Consider the following 24,197-nt stretch of genomic DNA (forward strand, 5'->3'; position numbering starts at 1 on the left):
AATGAATGAAAAAATGGCAGTCATGACAAGTTTTGCGGAGATGAGGAGATCATGAATCGGGTTCTTTAATGTGCGTCAAAGAGGAAAAGGTCCTATTGGAAAACATGAGGGCAGCAAAATAGTTGGATTAGAGGAAGATAAATATTCCAAGGCAAGAGGAGAGAGTAGGAGGAGCGATGCTTCCACGTGTGACACAGGAAATTCCACTTTTTCAGCGATTGCCTGGCGGATATAGAAGATACAGGGTGTACTTTTTTTTTTTTTTTTTTTTTTTTTTTTAAGATGACTAACAGTAAAAAAAATTGTACAATTTAAAAGGGCTTGTATATGAAAGAGTAGAAAAAGGTTTCATCAAATATCTGACAGACCATTTTCAGGATCTTCGTAGTGATGTTGTAGATGGTATGACAGGTATTTAGGTTTAAGGCCATAACTTATCTGACTCATACTCTTTTTTTCTTATGTTAGTTGCCTACAATTTAACCTACTGACAAATCTAGACTGAACTTCACCTAAAATGTGTTTGAATCAAGTTCACTTGGATTAACTTCCACTAACTCATCTGTTTCTTACACCATGCTTTAGCCGCTTTACTAATAATATTATGCACAGTAGTCCAACACGTATGATTTTATTTTCAGTTCAAGGTAAAGTGTTGAAATTATTTGCAAAAATACTCAATGCCTCACCTTCACATAAGACTTCTCGGTGTCCACCAGCTCTTGTATGACCTTGCGTAACCTCTCGGTAGCGCTCATGTGCTTGGGGCAAGGCCGGAGCAAGGTGGCTTCACCCCTGGGGCCCGACGCCATCTCCCCCCCCTGCCTCACTGGAGGTACCTTGGTATCATCCATCAGACCCCCTGAGCTTGTCCCCTCATGGAAGGACTGGTAGAGGGTGCACACTGTGTCTACACTCTGCAGAGGGCGACAAGTGTGAATTTACATCAGTGGGGATAATAAGCAGGGATAATAAGAGGCAGATGAATGCAATGAGAGCAACATTTGAGATACTGCATATATGTGCACACAAACACATTCAGAAAAGTATCCTAAATTTCTTTATTTAATCATTCACCACTAATGACTTCAGCTCCAGAACTGTATAAAATAATGATGTAATTCTACACAGTGTATGGACAGTGATTCCCACGGGTATTCTAAGAGCGTTATGGAGATTTAGCTATGCACTCTATGCTAATTGGCTTTGCATCAAAGACTTTCCTGTGCATCTGAAAGACTAACTGGATATCCAGGCAGATAGCATGATACCACATTACATTATACTGAAAAATGTATAATGGACACTAACACAGCTTTGTGTTGCAGCCGCTTCAGAAAATTTAACATCACTTATGGTTATGTATTTGTTTGGAATAGTGCGCACTAGACACTGTGGAGAAAAGGGTAAACAACATCTAATTTAGCAAATTTAACTAGAAATACCATAGCTTATTCATAAGGAGTCTGCTTTATATTTCTTTGATAGGTGAAACCCCATAAAGAACTCAGCGTCATACCATTTGTAGAAAAAAAAGATAATCTGCATCACTTCATATTGGACTGCCTGGGGTAGGGAAATTAACATCCGCCGTAGGCACCACACTGAGAAGGTTTGCCTGTGGCGGGTAAGATTTTGTAGTCTACAAGCAGCTGTGGCAGAAAATGAACCATTATCACCCTCTCTGTAGTATTCCCTAGGACATAAAAAAGAACCAGTGAAGAAAAACCTCCCTCATTGCTCTATATTACACTAGTGACTCCTACTGTTGTAAGAGTACGGTACAATCCTTCCAGCTACTACATCAAATATATGTAATCAAACGACTCACTTCGTTACTTGGCCAGAAACTCAAGCACCTCATCAACAGTGCCAAATTTTACCAGACTGTAATGTGCAACCCATTAATTACCATTTGATGTCTGTGGTAAAAATAGTCGTACTCCTTCTAAGTGGATGTCATGATGTAGTGTTATAATCTGGGGCCAGTCTCTGGAATCAGCACAGGCTGATAAGTGCCAGTAATAGCAGGTTCCAATCCACCGCACAGCAACACACAACCCAGCATGGCAGGGTGACCACCGCGCCAGGCAAAACAGCTGCTCAGCAATATCTGCCTTTCTGTGTGTGACTTACCATGTGTGTGTTAGTATGTAAAATATCGCACGAGCAAGCGTTCAGATCACTACCAAAGGCTGTACAACACACCTGGATCAATACAGCCTTTGTTTTGACTCGATAGGCACGCAAATACACTTGCAATGCACAGTGTGAGAGCTCGTCTGAGTCATTCAGCTCTTAGAGGAGTGTGAGTGAGCTACCCCCTCCCATCCACTCGGAGAGATCCCACAGACAATCAAGGCTTGCATTAATAAGCCCACAACTCATCATCCAGCTCATTATAGCATGGTCACTCCAGAGACAGCCCTCCAATGCTACAATGCAGACTGCGTGTGAGAGTGCGATATATTTGAAAGGAGCGAAAAGACTGAGGGAGATAGAAGGAGGCGAATGCTTCTCCGTGTCCTCTATGTATGTCTGGGCTAAGCCTCTTTCAAGTGATCCACCTCCCACAGAAGCACTCCTCCACCCTGGAGTTCTTTGAATGTGGGATGATAATTATGAGGAGACTTAATGTCTCTGTGTGAGCTGGTAGAAGGACTAAGGCTCCGAGTGCCAAACTCTGGTACTTTTATGGTACCGACTGAATTATTTAGATACTCCTGTCTACTAAAAATGTCATTATTACTAAATTTCAACATCTAACAGAGTACATCTTATCAGTGTCAGTGCATGCAGCACGCACACACAGCTTTTATGCATTTTAATGATGTCACATTAACAGATAACTTCAGCTCAGTTCATTTTTTATGTTGTTAAGCTGCATTTACAGAAAAATATGTCAGGGTGCTGAAACATAAAACTTAAAAGGCTGAAATTTAGATTTATATTGTAATGTGTAAATGTGATTTTCTTGCTTTCAAAATGTAAAATTAGCACACGAGTATCATCCTGCAACCTTTTCAAGAGCAAGGTCTAAGCTCTCTTGTCCAATCCTAAACACACTGTAATGCACAATAATTCACTTTAGTGTTCTAGCAACATTGGAAAAAACAAAAACAAAACACATTTCTGATTTCTGATTGTGTGCACATAAGAGGCTCTTCAAAGAGCTCTACACACAGCTTCATTCACTGATTCATACTCTGGGAAAACTCCATACTGCACCAAACACATAGACATGGGGAGTCTGTCTGGAGGAAACACAGAGGTTGAAGGATATCAGAGCGACATATTCATCAAATAGCCCACTAGTAGCTCCAGACAGGGGAGAACAGCCTTGTGGAGACAGATAACAGTCATATCTGCTGTTTATTTCAGTTACAGGCGCCCAGAGCAAAGGGGAGGCCTGCTCAGGTCTCTAGAAATGTGTGTGTGTGTGTGCGCTATCAGGCACTGCTGCTCAAATGCTTAGTTAATTCACACCCACATGTTGGAAAGATATGGGCTCATGTTCATCTCACATACACGCACACACACAAATGATGGAAAAGGCTCAAAGCTGATTGGAAGCTTGAGAAAATGTGGACAGGAACATGAGGTTTCTTCACACGGCATCCGAACTGGGTGAGATTTTCATCAATGCTAAATGGCAGATACCTGCATTGGAGCGTGACAGGAAAAGGCGGGCAGTAAGAATGAGAGGAGGAGAAAAAAAAGAAGACGTAGGAAGGGGAGGGGAGGGAGGGGGATAGAGGTTGTCATGACTTGGGAATTGCCTCACAACAAACCCACCAACACAGCCTGACACCTAGCCCAAATAACCAATTAAGAGCCGAGGATGGAAGCCAGCAGAGGCGGGAGAAAAGTCTGGGAGCGCCAGTAAAGACAAGTGGATCCGACAGCGCTGCTGCGGATCTCTATTCAGGTTCTCCTGCTGACAGCTGACAGCCAAGCTTCATGTTTCTGCCTTGTCTTGCTTTCATTGCCTTTAGTCAATTTAGAAACCAAGTCTTTGTCAATCTTCTCAAGTCTAAAAAAAGATCCGAGACGCAACAGAGACGTTTGGCTATCGATATGGTTTCACTAGGGCGATGTCCAGGTATATTTTCTCTCATTATCCAGCTAATAATTAATTTAATTCAAGATGTACATTTGAGATTTCTACCTCACAAAAATCAGACCAGTCATCATTAACACATGACTTCTAAATAAATTATATAAAGACAGCTGGATGAGGTTAGAGTAGAAACATGAAACTGCATAAATTGTTATCTTTATTCCAACACATCCACTCACTTTAATTAGAAAAATATCTAGATCAGCATCAGTCCAGACAGTCCTTATTGAGCCTACTTATTTCATGCAGCGATGCTTTGAAATGCACATGATTGCTTATCATTTCCCTTAATGGAGCTCATTCAAAAACAGCCAACGAAAATTACAGCGTCAACAGCATCTTCCACAACAACCTTTTTTAAAATCTCTGCTCACCATGAAGAGCAGCCTGTAAAGCAGCCTCCACGCTGCTGTGGCCTTCCGCCGAGTTCTCCGGGCCAGTGAGCAGCCCTTCCTACGCAGCCTGCTACCTCTGGATGCTGGCATGTAGACGCCACAGACACTGCGTTGGACTGAAGGGGAGAAAAGTTTTTGCGAAAGAACTCAAAAGATGTCTGAAAATCTTCTCTAACTTGCCACTTCATCCACATATGAGTATAGGTACGTCAGCCTTCGTCCCTGGTGCTTAATCAGTGTCTGCTCCTGTCCGTCTTTCCACCAGGCCAAGGTCAGAAGCCTCAGTCTTGAGTACGACTGTGTCTCTGGGGCAGGAGTGGACTTTGACAGCGATCGATCCTTATGTGAGCGTGGGCAGAGAAAAAGTGCTTGCGGCCGATTTGTTTTGCATATCAATCAGACATGGATGGTCTGGCTACTCTGCTTCTATGAAAAAGAGGAGATTTCTTCCTGTAACAATTATATCCCCGCTTACAGTCCGCCTGGTTCCATCAGCGCTGCTCATGCTACATCTCTAACTCCACACCCTGCTCTCCATCTTACTTCCCTGTTCATTTGCATCCAGGGATCCCCATTCTGTCTTCCTGGGCTACTTCGCCTTGTTGTAGGCTCCAGTGTAGCTTCTAGAGAGCTGAATGCAGAGGCCAGGGGCTGCATCAGTGTCCAGTTGTCCAGTCTCTCAATAGTAACAGTACAATGTAGACTGTTCTGGCTTGTTACCTCCACACAGAGAGGAATGGCTGACTCAAAAATGGGAGGCTCTGAGCCCATGGGGTAACGGGGCAGGAATGTTAACTATGGCCTCGCACAGGAACGGACATGACACATACAGCAATGCTCACGGAATAAATAAACAAGCATGTCTGACTATAAATATATAAATAGATTTCTTTATTTAGACTAGGGGTTGGAAAAATATCGATAGAGGAATATCAACATTATTAAAACAGATTCCCCTGCAAATTTGACTTATTACTTCTTGAAACAGTAGCACATGTGGATGTAGAGGTAGCACTAAACTCACACTCATTTTGGTGTGCATCATTTGATCTCAGGCATCAAATCCTGTTAAACTGACACCATAATGCAGTGACCAAATACATAACACCAATTTTTTTTGCCTTTTGAGAAGCATGTTTTCTTCAGTTACATGATGTAATGTACATGACATCAAATATCAAATATCACAGAATAGCTGTGTTCTGATGCTGTTGTTATTGTGGGCGATGTAATCGTACTGAAATAGTATGATGGGTTAGACTGTGATTCCCACCACTGCTTTAAGGACCATGTCCAGTTAGACATCTGTGATGTTGCGCTTGTATGAACGGAAAGTACAGGAAACAGTCAAAGAAAGGCTTAAAACAGGGAAGTTCAAGCCCTGTCTGCTTTTACACTTACAAAGACATGAACCACAATAGCAACAAAAAGTGAGCCTAGCTGTCAAACTACTTGTTTGAAAAGTTACAAAACTTGTCAGATGCAGACAACCAAATCCTTCCAGTACAAAGGAGGTTTTAGTTCTCTCCTCAATTCCTACTTCAACCCTTTGTGCTCATGATCCCGTAATCGCATCCACTTGCCATGCAAAGTCTAGGCCGCCGTCCTGAACACATGCACACAGTCGGACACTTGCAGCTAAGATATTAAATATTATTCAGTCTCATTTATTCCATATTCCAGTGCTTGTGTTTTTGAAGTGTTGGGTGTAAACACTTGCGAAAATCATAGCTCAACTGTCAGACTGGGAGGTTGTGAGATAAACACTAAACAGTGTCTCCATCTCCTTTTAACGCTCCGATGGAGTCATTATGTACAGAGCTCAGTCTGCTTTGCAGATGAAACGCAGCTTAAATCAAAGGAGAAGCCTTGTGCTTTACCAGCAGAGAGGTCCCATCTTAGCTGAAATAAACAAACAAACATGGGGTGGGAGAGGATAAAGGCAAGGGGGATGAAGTGCAGGCGTGTCCCTGGGGCTGGCTTTACCCATCCCTCAAAGGGAGCGGCCCTGTCATGACACCGAGAGAGAGAGAGAGAGAGAGAAGAGAGAAGAGAGAGAGAGAGAGAGAGAGAGAGAGAGAGAGAGAGAGAGGAGGCCAAGTGGCCGGTGGGCAGACTAGTGATTCATTTTCCATGTTAGTGGGCTATACTGCCACAATGCCATCTTCTTTTCAAAGCTCAATAAAAGAAGACGCGCACTCATAAATCAAACAGAGTAGAAGGGAGGAGAAAGAAGGCTGAGAGGGAGGGCTGGTCCCGTTGCGCTCCACTCAAGCCCATTTACGCTTTTATTATTCATCCTAAACAAATATTATTCCACCAACTCTCCGAGGACTTTGGGAGAAGAGTGTATTTTAATAATGAAGCCAGTTTCAGATTAAAGCACCCATTCTACTGAGTCCCCTAGGCTATTCAGATCCACTCTACTTCATGACTGCAAGTACAAAGGCAAAGTGATGCTAGCACTACATTCTTTTCTTCCCTCACCAAGATGCCTAAAACTAAATGAAAGGTTAAGTGGAAATGCTTGTCGCTAACATTAAACATAGCTTAATGGCATATAAGAATATGGAATGGGAAACTATGCTGCTAGCGTTGCCCTTCCTAACCTGCAAACAGTCAATCAGGGTGATTCAGAGGCAGGTGAACAGTCCACCATATATAAGTGCTACTGACATGACAATACTAACAGATAATAGACCCCGATGGCACACAAGGTGACACAAGGTGATGCATTCACAGGAATGAGACAGTAAAAGCTAGTCAGACCTCTGTAGTCAATTCTGGTGATGAATATACTGTGAAGATAACATCATGGAGAGAAGCAGAAAAGACAGTACAAAGTAACACCATGTCCATGTGACCTGCTCCCTCCTGCCTCCACCATAAACCTTATGAAGGACAGAGCAGCCACAGTCATAGTATCAGATCTCTCAGGTACAAGCTAGGGCTGAACAATTAATCAAAATAAAACGGAATCACAAAGGTTGCACACATCAACATCATTTCCTTATATTTTCAGTGACCTATTATGTTACAAAACAGTTCTTTAGCCAATATTTACCGGTCGTTTGTCTCTCTGGCAGGACAGACATGCAGCCATGTCCTGAGTCAGGCAGCCCAGCTTGTCTTTAATGATCTGTCCCAGGCCGATGAGTGCGGATCCCAGGTACAGGTCTTTGTCCCTGGCCTCACAGCCTGGTAGCCAGAACCAGCACATGGCAAGGAGGGAGCATAGGGCCTGGGCTGGTGACCGGTCCCGGATGAAAACCCCAAATAGGGTGCTGAGGTAGAGGCACTGCTGAGGGTCTTCATTGTGTCCTGTCGGAGCAACGACTGGCACCGCTACCGCCATGGCCTCGGTGGGCACCCCAAATGTGGTCATTACAGTAGGATCAGGCTCATGGTGGATCTGTGCTCCTGTTTGTCCCGCCGTTGCTCCTTTTTATTTTGTCTGCAGCTCTGTTTTCCCAACTGGTCCACACAGTCCAACAGACTGACAAGAGCCGGCGAGTATTAACTATACTGACAGCAGTAAGCCCAGATTATTAGGCCTCTCACAGCCAGATGGTGGCTGATAGGTTTAGTTATAACGCACACACCTCCCCAAATGATCCCCCTAACTCCCATCCCGTAGGCAGACACGCACACCATGAGAGCTAAGGATACCCTCTAAAGTCTGAGGAGGGGATGTTTGCAGCTCATAGGAAGACTGGGTCACGTTTGAAGAGCATGTAGCCTAATATCCGTAGGCAGCTACTGGATCTTTTTGAAGTCCTGGACTCATGATAACAGAGGAAAAAATAATTAAAGTGAATAATTTAGCTTAGTCTTATGAGCATATTTCTACAGTGTTAAAAATGTCTTGCACTCTTCCTCTGAGACAAGTAAAAAAAAAAAAAACAACTGTTCTATCCCTCTTACCTCTTTTATTTTTTTAAGTCTCATAAGGTTGCCAGCTACTAAGTGCACGGAAGTCTATTTCTCACACACAAGCAAAACCCAGTAACATCAAGCCAAATCTGTGTGCAATGACAGCCAGACAGAGGATGGCTCCAGTCATAGCTCTCTCTACATAAGTCCATTTAAATGCTCTTACTGAAATGTCTGGTCTGGACACAAAAGCAAAGAAGCTTAATATGTCTGTCTACTATTTAACCTTTGGTTTAATTCAAGACGAGAGCAGCTACTTTGAAATATTTCAAATGAAAGTGTGTTATTTATGGATTAGAGTCAAGGTCAAAAAAATAAGAAATGACATGATCATATATGAAGCATTTTAGAGCTCAGTGGTTTTGATCATGTTCCAAAAACAACAGAAAATAAAACCAGTAAAGCAATGATCTTGTACTAATGTCTGGTTTCATGTTTTTCTGTTGTTTATCATGTTATCTGTAGGGTTCGTACACTTTTTTCGAGGTCAAATTCAAGTACCTTTCAAGCACTTTTATCTCTTCTCCATTTTCAAATTTTCCAGCACAGCACTTTATCACTGCGGTAAAACATGTATTTACAGGAAAACATATACTCAAGATTTTTTTTTTTTCACTTTTTATCACAATGATGTACATTGTATTATGCTATAAACATCTAAAATTATATTTTATAACAGCAAAAATCTTAGAAATTAAAGGAGAACACAAAGTTTTATTAAAAAAAAAAAAAAAAACGGAAGTCACTTAGTGTTCTTCAAACACGCTTGCACCAAGACAAAGATTAAGATAAAAATTTACCTAGAGTCGACCTTTTCTTTTCTGACAAAAAAGTTTTTTTTCAAAATGTATCACTTCTCTGTAAGTAGCTTTGGCTTGGCATCCAACCTAGCAGAGTTAATACTGAGAGTTGTAACTGCAAGCACTTTCAAATTCAAGCACTTTTCAGACCTTGAAAACACAACATTGAAATTTTAGCATTTTCAAGGATTTCAAGCACCATACAAACCCTGTATCCGTGTGACGTAGTGGACAGGTGCCATCAGTTAAAAACAGAACATGCCAGATTACAACCCATGTTTCCCATCTGGCCTTTAGGATTGTCACTACACACACTATAGATGATAACATGGCCAGTCATCCAGTTTTCTCCGTGTATTCAACACGGAGAAAACAGTCTGGAATGGGGCCAATCGCTGTGAAATATGCATGATCTATTCTATACCGACTAATCCCATCACAAGTCGGGGGTGGGGGGGGGGGGCAGGTGTTTCGCAATGCATCATACACACTGACTTCTTTTTGTCGCGAGTCAAAGTCAGTTCCAAGTCCGCAAATCTCTTTACAACTGTTGTCGGTTGTTTACTTGATTCAAAAATAAGGATTGAATTACAGATTTCACCCTTAAGTTTCTCTGACAAAAGCATCACATCAGTCTCATATGTGATTGGTTTACTCGGCGCCTGTCAGTCCCGCCTTCATATTTGGATTCAAGCCCCACGATTCCTTTTTTTTTTTTTAATAAATATTTATTGAAGATATAGATGCATAAAAAACACTGACATTTCTGAACAATCATCAAGATGTCAAGAAGACTTTTTTTTTTTTTAAAGCCCCGCAATTCCAGACAGATTTCTCATTGAGAAACAGGCTATATAGATGTTACATGTATGGAAATGTGTAGGTGCCTTGCCAGTCAACAAATCCTTCCTAGGCCTCCAGTGTTGCTTTTCAATCTCCAACCTTGTGGAGATTAGTTGAGACGTGAACAAAAACAGCCGCGGCTCTTCTCATTCTGAATATACACGTCTTGATGACTGCATTTTCACACTGAACCGATGCACGTCAAATCCCTTCAGTGTGAGGTTCCTCATGGGGGTAATCCGGGACCAATTCAGTTGAGTTTTACAATCGATTCGTTAAGCCTGTAAATGGTACAACAAACCGATTGCTATGGCACTCTATAAATTAACCACTGAGCAACTTGGAGAAATCACAATCACTATTGCTAAACAAAACTGCTAACACTTCCTAGTAAACGTTTCACCCCTGGAACACACACAAATCTCTCTTGTGTAATAAGCACAAATTGGAATGCAACAGACCAATTAATCAAAGGTAGGCAGTCTAGTGAGGAGGCCGATTACAAGGTGTGACAAGAGCCTTGAAATTAGTTGTTCCCTTTCTCTATTGACTTTCAGAATAATGTGCTCATGGATGTGTGCACCTATATGCTGATACATGGCTGTTGTTTTTTTTTTACCCGTTGACTTGATTTTTTTCCGCCCCGCCCCAGTGAACAAACTGATGGCCCCACAGTGATTAAATTCCGCTATTCGTGACGCCAAAAATCTGATTTACCAGCATCAATACCTTTCTTTTCACAGTGGCTGACTCTCCCTGATAGAGGCAGGGCTTTTTTTTTTTTCTTTTTGTATCTCCAGTGTGCATGCATGCAGTGACATAAGCACACACATTCATAAACCTCTCTCCTCCCCCACATACACACCTATCTCCCATTCCTCCAGTCATTCCTCTGTAAAACACGAACGGCAGGGAGCTGAGCAGCAGCAGCAGCAGCAGCAGCGGTGGTGGTGCAGTGCAGATCCCAGCGCAGTGGGACTGACTCATGTCGCCGGGCAAACAAAAAGAGACGAATAGAGCCCGAATAGACAGAGGAGAAGAGGGCAAGTTGTCCTCTCTAATCCACCTCCTGGCTCAACTGAGGTCAAATACTGCACGGCATCTTCTGACACATTCAATTAGACCAAATCCATGGCAGCAGCAGCAGCAATTAACAATGGTTTCTGGATATTTGGGCTGGATTTGCCATCACTGAATCATTCGTACAAAGGGCACGACATTAGTATTCGCTTTATCATTCGGCCCACATTGCATAATAAGCAGGTTCTCTTAAAGTGTGCCGAACATGCACTTGTAGCGGTAATAACAACTACACGGCGTAAAAGAACGGGAAGCATTAGTTAACTGATGCAAGGTAATATGAATATGCATGAACGCGCTTTCGCAAATGCTTCCAGCCATGTCAATACCATTAACACGTGGCTTTTCATGATGACCACACACGCTCATTACTGCTCTCCATACATATTCTCCCATACTCCATTACCATGGCGTTGATGCGTTAATTCCCAAAGGAACGGGTTGTTTAATGACTTCAGTAAAGTTGGTTTACATATCAAAAACATGACCAGAAATTCAACAACCACCAGGACAAAAATAGGCATGCAATCTGCCACATTTCATAACAGTGATCCATTTGGCGTATCTTAAGAGGACGACTTCCTCTAAAGCTGGTGTGACAGGATGTACTAATTGCAAGGTACCTCCATTTTATTTAAGACTGAAAGCGAAGACTTCTACGGCACAAAAATGTCACGTATTTGCCGAAGAAACAAATGGAGCTTTTAAAATGATGATGGTTGTAAAGAGGAATATTAGACCGCTGTTTCTTCTAAAGGACTTTTCATTGCCCTTAGGGACATATGTTAGCATATACATGTTACATAAATGTGTGTGTGAGGCAGTGGGAGTGTGACACAGCCCATTCTCTTCTCTGTTTCTTTTCTACATGACAGTAATAAGCTGTGTTTATACCGGTGGCTATGATGGAGTATCCTAATTATGGTAATGCTAAGGATTGGTGCCAGTCTGCTTTCTGACAGCCCCACAGCTGCTACAATGAGTGGGCACAAAAACACACACATAAACGTCACTCCGCACACTTATATTCACACAAATAAACACAAACCTGGAAAAGAAAGAGGCGCTGTCTGTGCACGTCTACAAGACAATAGACGCTGCAGCATGCACAGACACATTATATACACACACACACACACACACACACACACTGTAGCCCCTCCTACCTTGCTGTGCTGAACAGGCCTGTGTGCGCAGTGGGAGTGACCATTCTCCAATCCTACACACAGGGACTCACCGCCGTCAGCTGCAGTGCATACATCTGGAGAGAGTAAAAGAGCTGAGTTTTAACATTAGGTTTTGCTTTGCTGCGTGCATGTGCGTCTCATCCTCATACCACCCGTAACGACACATGTCTAACAGTGGTTTCTACTGCAACACATCTTTCTTCTGACCACAAAACACAAACAATGCTGGCTAGTTCTAGTCTAAAACCATCATGGGCGCCTGCCAGTCGCACACAACTTAAATATGTCTCCAGTCTAAAAACAGCTATGGCATCTGAAAAAAAAGAAAAAACCCACTTGGCAGTCCTAATTAAAGACGCTGTTATCTCTTTTCTTGTTTGACTAGAAAACCCTAAAACTGTTTTGCAGATAAAACCCGCTGGAAGTTTCTATGAAAATCCCACTCATTAAAATATATATTTGCCTATGAACCGTTCTAACGGGATGATTTTCATGTTGAAAACACTCCCTACATCTAATGAAATGCAACGACTCAAGGACAAAGTCAGCTGGCAGTTGAAAAGACTATTTGTGATTGTAGCCTGGGAGGCAGGCCAATGTGACAACTAGAAACAAAAGAAAACTTCAGGACCTCGAACCAATTGTTTAACTGCTGGGGTGATGTTACTAAAGATATCTAATCATCTGAATTCAGCTGCCTTGTCTCAGACATTTGCATCAAGCGGAATAAATCAAGAACACAGTGAAATGCATTCATTAAACTGTGCAATTTGTGTGAGGGAAGTGATAATTCCCCACTGCTGCCGTTTACCTCTCTGCCTCCTTATCATCCTGCCTGGGATCACACGCCCTCTAGAGACCGAGAAGAAAACCGCAGGCTCTTTGATCACACCATTTACTGTAATGAGGCCTTCAAGTCATTAATCCCTTTGTGTTCAATTATGGCTGCAATGGAGGAAACACTTTACTAATTAATTACTATCATTAAGATGACACTTCACACTTATTACACACACTTATTTGTGTGGAAAAAGTCTCTATTCTGACAGTTTTGAGACATGGTAAACAACACTAAGATGATAAAAGGGATTAAATGTTGTTAATATTCTTTAAAAAGCAGCAGAACAGTTTTAGTAAAATCTACAGGTATTTCAGCCAAACACTAATTATTTTAACTAAAAATTTTGATTTCTTTTCTTTTTTTTTTTTATCATGATGGCCAACTATGATAAGACTGTAGCCTCACATGACAGAGCCTGCAGATCATTCCTTCAACAAACACCATGTACCTTGTTGGCATTTGATCCTGGCCTCCTACCGTTTTGTACCACAGAGATATTTCCTTTCTTTTTGTTACTTTTACAGTTTGAACAGATTTTCTTCTGTACATTTCACCAACCCATCGGAAGAAAAAACATCAAAATCTAACAAAAACAGTATCAATCAAATTCTTCACAACAGCATAAAACACCATCCATCTTTAGTTGACAGTTCCTTACCTTAACTTTAAAGCCTGAAAAACAAACCAGCCAGCGCGTCTCTACCAGCTGGGTATCAGCTGTGCTTGTCCAGTGACATAAATGCCCTTACTGACACTTCACATCCCCAGTGAGGGAGTAAAATCAAGTTGACAGGAGACTATACATTTATACCGATAATGAGCCCTTTGTCGTCAAAAGCCCCTCCTGGCTGTTCTTCCCCCCTGGTACGCACAGACCTGTGAAACTTCATCTGGAGCTTTCTGTTGCCTCTTTTATACTAGTGACGGCACAGTGAGTCGGCTTAGAGGAAGCAGAGGCTCTGGGTAGGTTTAACTGGAAAGGAAGTGTGGTTTTTGTCTGTGAAATGATGTGATAAAAATACCAGCACTCTTAGCAAATAAGAAACTTTTAGATTTACATACACACTGTCCTACCCACTATTAGTGATAACAAAACAGAAAGACGCACACTCATGTGGCTGTTCACAGGTAAAGTGATGACTATCTGAATAAGGTCACTTCCACGAATACTGTGAAAGTGGTGCTGAAAAACATGTACACAGAAGTGAGAAAGCATAAACTGATGGATGTGCTACGCTGTCTCACTTCACCACAGATGAAATTTCTCAGTATTTTTTTTGTCTTTGTGCGGTTATGTGTGTGTGTGTTACATTCTCTCTTACCATCTGTCATGTCACAGCCCCGTGAGAAGATGACCTGAAAGTGTATCAATATCTACTCACTTTCACTTACACTGTCCGTTAAGTCAAAAATCTATAGCCTCAAAGTCCAAATCCAGTGCAGCTGATTTTGAGTCTGCGTGTGCTTTCCTTTTGGTTTGTGAATGTGTGTTTGTTCTTAGATTGGAGCGTTTGGTTTACGTTTGCATAAATTTGAGTACCTGAAGAGGACTTGGCTCGGTGGTGCTTGCTGCGAATCTCCAGGTTGTGTTTGGGAGGAGGGGCCAGGTGCTTGGAGGACACATTTACAGGTGAAGCTCCGTCCCGCCTCAGGCTCAGATGGAGGTTTTGCTCGGCGAAGAGCGTCTGGATCAGCGTCAGGTCTAGACCCGAGACACACCTGCCATTCAGGACCAGGATCTCGTCACCTGGACGCAAACCTGACAACACACATGCACATATCATTAGCCTCATAATATAATTACCCAAGTCAAATTGTGATATCTGCATAAAATTAATCAGCTGTGTTAGGGGAGTAAAGTTACGTAGATATCACAATTTAGCCAAAAATATGACTTAGACCAGGGGTGTCAAACTCATGTCAGTTCAGGGGCCACATACAGCCTAAATATGACCTGAAGTGGGCCGGATCATTAAAATAATAACATAATAATATATAAATAATATCAATTCCAAAATTTGTGTGTCTAAGTTCTATGTTTTAGAGTGAAATTATAGTATCAAAATGTTTACGTTTACAAACTAACCTTTAAAAAAATGAAAAACATGAACAACCATGAACAAAATGAAATATATTAAGAAAAAAAGTGCAATTTAAACAATTTATGCCATTATTTGGCCTCAGCTTCTCATTTTCACATGTTCATTACAAATTACAGTGGATCTACAAATACACAAAACATTTATTAACAGGCAGAATATTAGAACAATTACACTTAATTCTCTTGAGACACTTCAGGTTGTTCACATTGGTTCAGGTTATTCACATTTTTTGTAAAAGACTAGTCTGTAGTCTTTTGTAAAAGACTAGTTTTTCTACACTAAAAAAAGGAAAATTTGTGGTTTTCATTACGTATAGTTTATTATGATAGTATTCACTTTAGATCAAACTGACTTTTATTTTAAAATCCTTGATTGCTAATATCTTCAGTGTAAATTTTGTATTTCACTAATTCATCCCACGGGCCGGATTGGACCCTTTGGCGGGCCGGTTTTGGCCCCCGGGCCGCATGTTTGACATCCCTGACTTAGACAATTGTGCTATGAGACTAATGATATGTTTTAGGGAGAATTACATGTCGTAGTGGATATTTTGTTTCTGTTTATAATCAGTGAGGTACCTTCATTGAAAGCTAGTCCATCAGGAAGCACCTCACTGACAAAGATCCTGCTGTTCTTCTGGCTGTCTATGTGCCCAGTTACTGCAAAACCTGTAACAAACATACAGATATACAGACAAAGAGTGGTTTTGGGAAGATTAAATGAAAGATTAGGAAGACATAACCATCATTTCTTTTACCTTTATGTCATTTTCATTTATCTCTCTACTTCATGGAAGGTATGCAAATGACATTCTTTTATTTTGTTTAAAATACAACTAAGTCAAGGTGAGGTCATTCTATAAGCCTTTTGGGTTTCCGACCTCACCTGCACATTTTCGTACCCTTCTCTCTATCAAGAGAGATATGTACATGTATTTGTCTTATTTTATACTTTATGTGCAAAAAAAAAAGTAAAAAATATTACAGACAGCTATGCTAAAGTCAGACCACATATAAGGCTGTCTCACCAAAATCTCCTGCGCCGCTCGACTTGCTCATGTGCAGCGTAAACACATTAACTGGGACCACCTCCAACTGATCATTGACCTACAGGGTGATACCAAACAAATCAATCCACATTAAATAGAGAGTAGATAATGGAAAGAACTGTGTATCTTTGAGTGATTTGTGTTTGTCCTCACCACATCGTGGACAAGCTCCACAGGAGTCACGTATCGAACCTCCACTTCCTGTCCCCCTCGCCTGTGCAGTCGGAGGCAGTGCAGGCCCGGGTCCAGCTGTTTCACCTGTTTACACAAGGGCCCTAATGTTCAGTAGCCTGAATGCACAGAATCGTCCGGCATATTTCATGCACCGACGCTTAGTCTGACAGCTGCTGTATGACCAAGGCGTGAATTATTCACCAACTTTACACTTCGCGATGAGAAATCTGCAGCAAACAAAACAGCTTCACCCCCGGGATTATGGACTGTTTGTGTCCATCTATCAGGAGACTGTCTGCTTCTGAAGTCAGACAATGGACGAATGGATGTGTTATTTTGAGCCCTTGGGAGCATAATGAAACAAATCTGCTATTACAGATGCTCCAACAAACCCTGTTTGAATGTTAACTCAACTGATGAGGCTGCAGTCAAGACACAATTCTCTCTAGTTCAATGCAAATGACATTATTGCTTCATTTTTTTCATCTGAATACTGTCTAATCATTGCGGTGACATGTCATCATTTCTGTGTAACAAACCTTGCAGGCTGCAGAGAGAAGGTCTGTGGCCGGCTGGTCTCTTCTGACAGGAATTTGGACCGTCAACCCATCTGGCATGTGGACACACGTCAGCACGTCTGTGGCACCGTTGATGCTGTCCCACACACCACCCTCAGGGGGCGACATGGAGTAGATACTGGCCAGAACATCCAGCCTCTGTAGACGGATGGGAAAAAAGGAGGTAGTAAGGGAGAATGAGATAAAAAGAGAGGGTGAGTGGCATTAGATAGAGAGAGAGTACACAGAAAAAGAGAAACAAGGAAGTAAACAGAGAGTGGGACGGCGAGAGTGTAAGTGACAGACTTTGAGTAACGGCACACAAATCAATACAGTTCCATTAGTCTAAATGCTTGGCTGTGGATCAAACAGCGGAGCAAAGATGTCATACAATTAGCCTTTCAGAAATTCATTTGACAACGTAGACGGCAGTTGCTCCACATAATGATCATCATAATGACTGTGTACACAACAGGACTGGCATGAGGCGACTGGTAGACGGTCTAGACGTCCCGATGGTATCTGCTCAGTTCCCCAAAACCTACTCGGTTCTAAAAACCACAAGTGTAATTTTAACTTAAGTGATATATAGGGACAATTTATTTCAAAGTCAGTCAAACTCTCAGAGCAGCCATTTGATCGTAATTATTTGTTGGTGGCATTAACGGTGAGGTTTGAGCTGGGTATTGAGACGGGGGGTGCTCAGCCATGCAGACGGCCTTATTGGGGTTTTGGTTGCGACTCTGTGTCTCTGGAGGGAAAAGCACTGCTGCTGCATTGAGGGGCTGTGGGAGACGCCAAAGTGCAGCACAAGACCACAATTATCAAGGCTCTGGATCTTGGGGAAACGCTCAATCACACCAAATGCACCAAACCTCATGAGTTAAAGAAGTCAGTGATTCAGCACTTTTGACAAAGACGATACGACTTCTTGGTTAAACTGAGACATTGGGACTAAAAGAGATAATTGCCTGAGTGAATAGGTCTGGGTATACAGAAAAGTTTTAAATGCATTATGGGACCGTAAGATTGAGAGCGGTGGCTTGTTGTCTGGTGTGTGAGCTTTTTCTGTCTGAAGCAGCCTAATGCATCACCTCAGGAGGAAAAAGACCTTTTTCTCAGCAAAACAAAAAGCCTAAGGGACAAGCTAAAGTCTAAGATTGAGAACATCACTTAGCGCTACACACACATGCCAACATGCAGAATGACTCAACTCAGCCATACACACACACAGCGCACTCTGACCAAGCCAACAAAGTAGTAACTTATCCCAGTGTATGCCGGTAAACTCAAGCACAGACAAACATTCACCTCACTTTCCATCTAAACAACCCCTTGACTAGTCTAGTTGTGCCAAAATAAAGGCCACTAGTGTTCTTACCAAACCTGTAGCCTGAGGGAGCACAAGGTACCGGTTCAACATTCACCTCTTTGGGGATATGAAGTCATTATTACTAAGTGAGGGTGAAACAACAAGCAGTCATGGCAAATGGTTGCATAACAACTCAATTTGTGTCTAAGCAACATGGCATGATGGGAAAACTAAGATTTGGTTGCCTGCGCTGACCCGACCGGCAGCTGACTAACACTGTACACTCATTCATGGTCAGAGAAGGCTGTAACCGTCCGACGGTTGCCCGGTCAACGTTCCATGAGCGTCTGCCAACGGTATGGTCCAGACACGCTCTGGACTTCAACAGGCACTCTGTGTGTGTGCTATTTATGTTTGCATACAACCTAAAATTCAAACCCATACTTCAATCTTTCCTCTAAGTATGGAAATTATTTCCGAGCTAGCCGTCCTCCACCCTGGAGCTTCTAAAGACGGACTGTGGAGTAACGGTCCTTAAACGGCCGCTGCACAAAAACACCCTTTCTGTTCCACTTAGCAACTGCGCAACAAAAATATTCCAGCACAGACTCAGACAGATAGGCTGAACCATGAAGAAGAAACATAAGAGGAGTCGAGAGTGATTTCAACCAATTTCCATGTATTACAGCTATTAAAAGACTATTATCCGTCATTTCCTAAAAGCTGCAGCCAGGTTTCTCCTTTCCATTCCTGTGACACACTTTACTACACAATAAAACAGATAAAGTGACAATAATGGCCACAAGGACGCAGAGAGGCTAACAAGCACAGGCAACTATTCCTTAGAACTACAGGATTGAGTTTATTCATGGGCAGCGGAGTGTGGTGAGAGGTGGTGACACACAAAGAGGGATCAGGATGTCAGAGATAGAGTGTTAGAGGGGATCACGAGCCAATGATTTTCAGAGGGCTTTTTTTTAAAGAGTTTTGGGAGGGTTTTTTTTTTTTTTTGGAAGGAAAAAGAAAAAAGGTGACTCAAGTGTAGAATTATTATGGCGTTGAAATTCATATTTACTTTGACTTTCAGGCTGATTTTGTTTCATTTATGGATAAAAATTTATATTTTTAGTTTGTGGGATCAAAAAACTTTTTTGTCATTATTTGTTTGGTTTGTTCATTATTTGAGTGTTTTCAATATTATGAGGAAAGCCTTGATTTACAGACACTAAAAATGGTCAGATGAAAGAACTTGCTTTACAAAAACACTTAACATTTTCACAGTGGGAAGTAATTTTATTCTTGTTCACTGTGACCCATTAACACTGCGGGGAAACAAGGCTGATTTTACCTGCAATTGTATTTTATTTTAACTCATGTCAAAGTATTAACTGTAGTTGTTATGTTGGTTTTATTTCAATTTTCACATTTGTCACAAAAGAATCAGCATTTCACTGTTAATTTAGTTTTAGTCATAAACCATATTCGCGTGGCTCAGTTTTACCTGTGAATCTCTGATCAATTGTAATAACTGTTGAGGTCATCTATGTTCTTAATCCTCTGCAAACCTCCCATTGCTGTCATTTGTAAAGTAAAAATTCCATTGCAGATTACCTACCCTTTTATAAGAAACACAGAGGTCATGTGATAATGTTAGCCCTGTGTGAACTGACATCTTTGTGATTCGGTGGGATACGCAACATTTTTAGTTTCAGCATATTTCCTGGTCGAGGATGATGAAAGCGGTCCTGGTGATGAGATATCAAAGTTGTAAAAGTATTTTATATGGAGACCCAGGAGGCTCATGTTGCAACATAGCAAGGTTGTTTAACTTAAATCCTTCTGAAGAGCAACATCTGAAAAGATGATGAGATGGATGACATGATGACAGCTACGGTAAGGAATATTCTTCTGTCTTTCAGAGGAATAATAATAAAGGCTATTCTATTCTATTCTTTTCTTTTCTACTCTACTCTACTCTACTAGTGCATTGACCCGTGGGGATGATGTGGTAGTTTTTATGCTGTTGTGTATTCGTGCATGCTGTACCACATTTGTCCAGCAGTCACCGCCAGTGTTCTGGGCATAGCAACGTGATTGTAAGGCTATTGTATTCCAAAATAACTAATATCTCCCAAAACACTGGTCCTATCAACTTACTGTTTTCACTACTGTCTTCCTTGACCAAAAATACATAAGTATGCCAAACTGCAGCAGTCAGCTCTTTCTGGATTTTGTGTGATTCCCAAGACACACACACACACACATACGCACACACGCACACAGAGGCCACTTGGCTTTTAAAATATATATTCTATTCTATCCCATTCTGTTCTATTCTATGTCAGTAAATTTGAATAAAAACAGGCCTGAATTAGCCACATTAAACACAGACATGGGGGATTTATTTCCAAATCACCAGAGGTTCAAATGTTATACTAGTCCTGTGTGAATATGGTTTTAATTTTAAGGCTTGATAATAACCACGCTCAAGTATATTCTCTCAGAAAAAGATGATTATGTTCTTGGTGGGTGTCTATGTGGACTGTCAAGTCAAGAAAACCAGTCTCTGACAAACCAAGTGGGAGGAAAAGCAAAACTATGCCAGTCAATGCGAACTCAGTTTTCACCTCTCAGGGGTTCAAGGCAGCTGCTGCACTGACAGACTCACCCCTTATAGATGCTTGTCCATTATAGATACTGTATGCAGCACTCACAAGTCCCTTAAGAACATGTAAAGTCAGTCAGACTCCACACAACCTCAGCCAACTGAAGCAGATGGTAGGTCAAGATTGTATATAGGGAAGGAACCACATGCATGCACACTGCACATAAATACATGAGCAGTCAGACACAAACGCTCATATAAACATCCCCTTCACTTGACTTCTCTTCAAAGGATTACTGGGAGATGATTGCTTAATAGAGTATTTCAAGGGATTTGAGACCAAAGTAGGACAACAGGCAAAGTCATCAAGACAGATAGGAAGAACTGTATGTGTCGACAAAAATCAATACGGTTGCACTAACCTCTCTCACTCTTCCTTCTCTACTTCCCACCCTGAAGAGACTTAATCCCCACTAAATCAAAACGGATTCTGTTGACGTGCCGTTTTCCCACATTCACAGACCGGACAAAGCTAACCGAGGGGACGACGCCAGATTTAAAGCAACATTAAAGCATCGACCCAGTGAAGGCCTTTATTGTCTCTCCCAAACCGCGTTTTTGTTGTGAGTCAGTCCTAGGCCAGGCCACAATGAGGGCACTTTTAACACTCCCCACATTCACCACACACTCATGCTCATGAATTATTGCATCCTGTGGAATAGTGATCATCGTAACACCCATCGTGCTTCATAGAAAAGTGTCCATTATTTCCAGTGTGTCTTCTCTGTTGGTCTGGGAATGCTTTAATGCAGTGTTTTTCAACCTTGGGGTCAGGACCCCACATGGGGCCACATGGAATTCAAATGGGGTCGCCTGAAATTTCTGGTAATTGGTAAAAATAAAAACTTACTAATAAAAATTTATGGTGAATGGAGAGAGACAATCCCAATCCATAAAAGACATGACAAACTGTGAAGCTGAAACTGAAGCACTGTGGTACTGTTTCTCTTTCAAATGTTCATTGTGGCCGATTTAAGATGCTGCAGCTCTTTCATAATTCATAGTTTGAGTTATTGTTTGTTCAGTATTAATTTGCAGCTTTATAAATATAAGCTTGACTGACTGTACATATCCTGACTAAGGAAAATAAAATTCTCACTTTGTGCAGTAATCTACACCTGGCTTTTCTCCCTCTGTCAATAATAATATACATTATATAACCTAAACATCATCTAAAATTAATGTTTATTTGCAACATCATATAGCAAACTATTACATGATCAAAAACAAATTAATTTTAACAAAAAAAAAAAAGTCTCCATTTTTTATGTCTGGGGTCGCCAGAAATGTGTTTTGTTAAAATGGGGTTATGAGCCAAAAAAGGTCAGGAACCACTGCTTTAATGGGAAGGGAAAGGAGCAAAAGAAACTCCTAGAGCATATTTTTCATGCAATATACCGTGATAATTCACTGGGTTTAGCCAAAATTAGGATGCATGTCTAACAAAAAGTAACTTTATACTAGAGTATAGTTTTAAAAAAGTCAAAAAGGAGACATAAAATTGTACTAATTAAAAAAAGCTAGTGTTGGATTTTCATTACAATATTTATCAGAGATAAACAACTAAGCTCCTCCAGTAAATCAGTTATATGCTGTTATGCTCCTGTTAGATCCTCTGTCTTCCAGCCACCTGCAGATCTACATGGAATCTGTGCTTTGATCCTGTTTCAAGTAAAATACAAAGGCAGACACGCATGCACTTTCCTATTCCCTTAACCTACAGACACACACACTGTGTCAAAAATATTTTTACACAGGTCACTATCAAAGCCAGGAAAGACAGCAGAGGTCAGAGTAACAGCAGTCCTGTTTCTGCCACGGCAATTTCACGCTGAAAATGATAATCCTGCACATAAAACCATACCACAGGATGGATGTGACAGATGCCATTGGAATTTTTAAAAGATATATCAAAGTTCCTACAACCAGAAAGGACAAGGTTTTTGTGACTCACCTCGGTGCTCCTGGGAGGGAGGGCATACGTCTGACCCCCAGCGTCGCTCTCAAAGATCTGAAATAAACGGACAGACAGTCAGAAGTGCAGACAGAGGGGCACCACACTGATTGAGTCATAAACGATTTAGCACCCAGACACTTCAGCAACACAATATTAGATGCACACGCTGCCATTATGTAGTTAATTAAAAACTACGCGTGGCGAGTGAGGCGCTTTGATTCTCTTTCCAAACAGGGTCTGTCGCCTTTGAAGGTGCAATGGTGGAAATACACTCAGTGTGGGTGAACAGAAGGGGTGTGTACAGACGGTGGGTTTCTGTGTACCGCAGAGATGAAAAAGGGAGACGGTCCGGTTACAGATGAGAAGAGGAAAAGCACTCCTGCTCTTCACGTCTGCCAGTCAATGTTGATATCTTTGCGTTTTGATCCATTCCATCTTCTAGCGCCTCTAACTGGCATGTGATTGAAAAGTGTGTTACACCTTACAGAGTGTGCTGGGGGCTAAGCTCAGTGCTGTGGGTGAATCTGCAGCCTCAGAGGGTTTTAACAGCTCTATAACCTGCGAGTGACAGCGAGCTGTCCGTTATGTGACGGTGTGACTGCAGTCGGTACTCAAAACGGCCTCCAGTTATCAGCATTTACTATGATACTATGTCATTGTTCGGGAAGAGGCATGGTAGGTGATATACGACCACAAAAATGGGATATTTTGTCCACAGACAGTGCTTGACTCGTAGACAGAGGCTCAAAGCACTTGGATTTTGCTCTAAATATATCTGAGGCTTTCCTCTGATAAGTTCCAAGGTACAGTTAAAATGGATCATCTAAAGACAACAACATCATCACAACTTAACCCTTTATAGGGTACTGACAGAAATACTCTGAAATTCAAAATTCCAACCTTAGTGTGTTACTGGAGGGCCTAACAAGACTTTATTACTTTTGTGAAATTTTTCAAAATTTTTCGTCATGTAAAAAAAATCAAGGTTAGGGAAGTTACCATATTTGGTTCCTTACATATACATGGCAAAAAAATAAATAAATCCAAGAAATATATATAAAAAAAAAAAAAATACAAGAAAAACACATGTAAGATGCTGGGAACATGTATTTTAGAACATTAGAACATCACTTTTAGAACACTAGAATATACAGTTGTCCTCAAAATTATTTATACCCCTGCC

At 41.4% G+C, this 24,197-nt stretch overlaps 1 protein-coding gene across 4 annotated transcripts in view; it reads right to left on the minus strand.

The window, feature by feature from the left end:
- Positions 1-24,197, minus strand: part of tiam2a (TIAM Rac1 associated GEF 2a) — a 100,818-nt gene that overhangs the window by 11,164 nt on the left and 65,457 nt on the right. For all 4 annotated transcript variants that reach the window (XM_030127031.1, XM_030127032.1, XM_030127029.1 and 1 more), the window contains 8 exons: positions 23,012-23,068; positions 17,063-17,239; positions 16,503-16,607; positions 16,329-16,407; positions 15,880-15,969; positions 14,740-14,958; positions 12,338-12,432; positions 690-917 (listed from right to left, as the gene is read on the minus strand). In XM_030127031.1, coding sequence (XP_029982891.1) covers positions 690-917; positions 12,338-12,432; positions 14,740-14,958; positions 15,880-15,969; positions 16,329-16,407; positions 16,503-16,607; positions 17,063-17,239; positions 23,012-23,068 — 1,050 coding nt within the window. The remainder of the gene's footprint in view (positions 1-689; positions 918-12,337; positions 12,433-14,739; positions 14,959-15,879; positions 15,970-16,328; positions 16,408-16,502; positions 16,608-17,062; positions 17,240-23,011; positions 23,069-24,197) is intronic.

The sequence above is a fragment of the Sphaeramia orbicularis genome, chromosome 22 (genome assembly GCF_902148855.1).
Source record: "Sphaeramia orbicularis chromosome 22, fSphaOr1.1, whole genome shotgun sequence".
In the NCBI taxonomy this organism is placed as follows: domain Eukaryota; kingdom Metazoa; phylum Chordata; class Actinopteri; order Kurtiformes; family Apogonidae; genus Sphaeramia; species Sphaeramia orbicularis.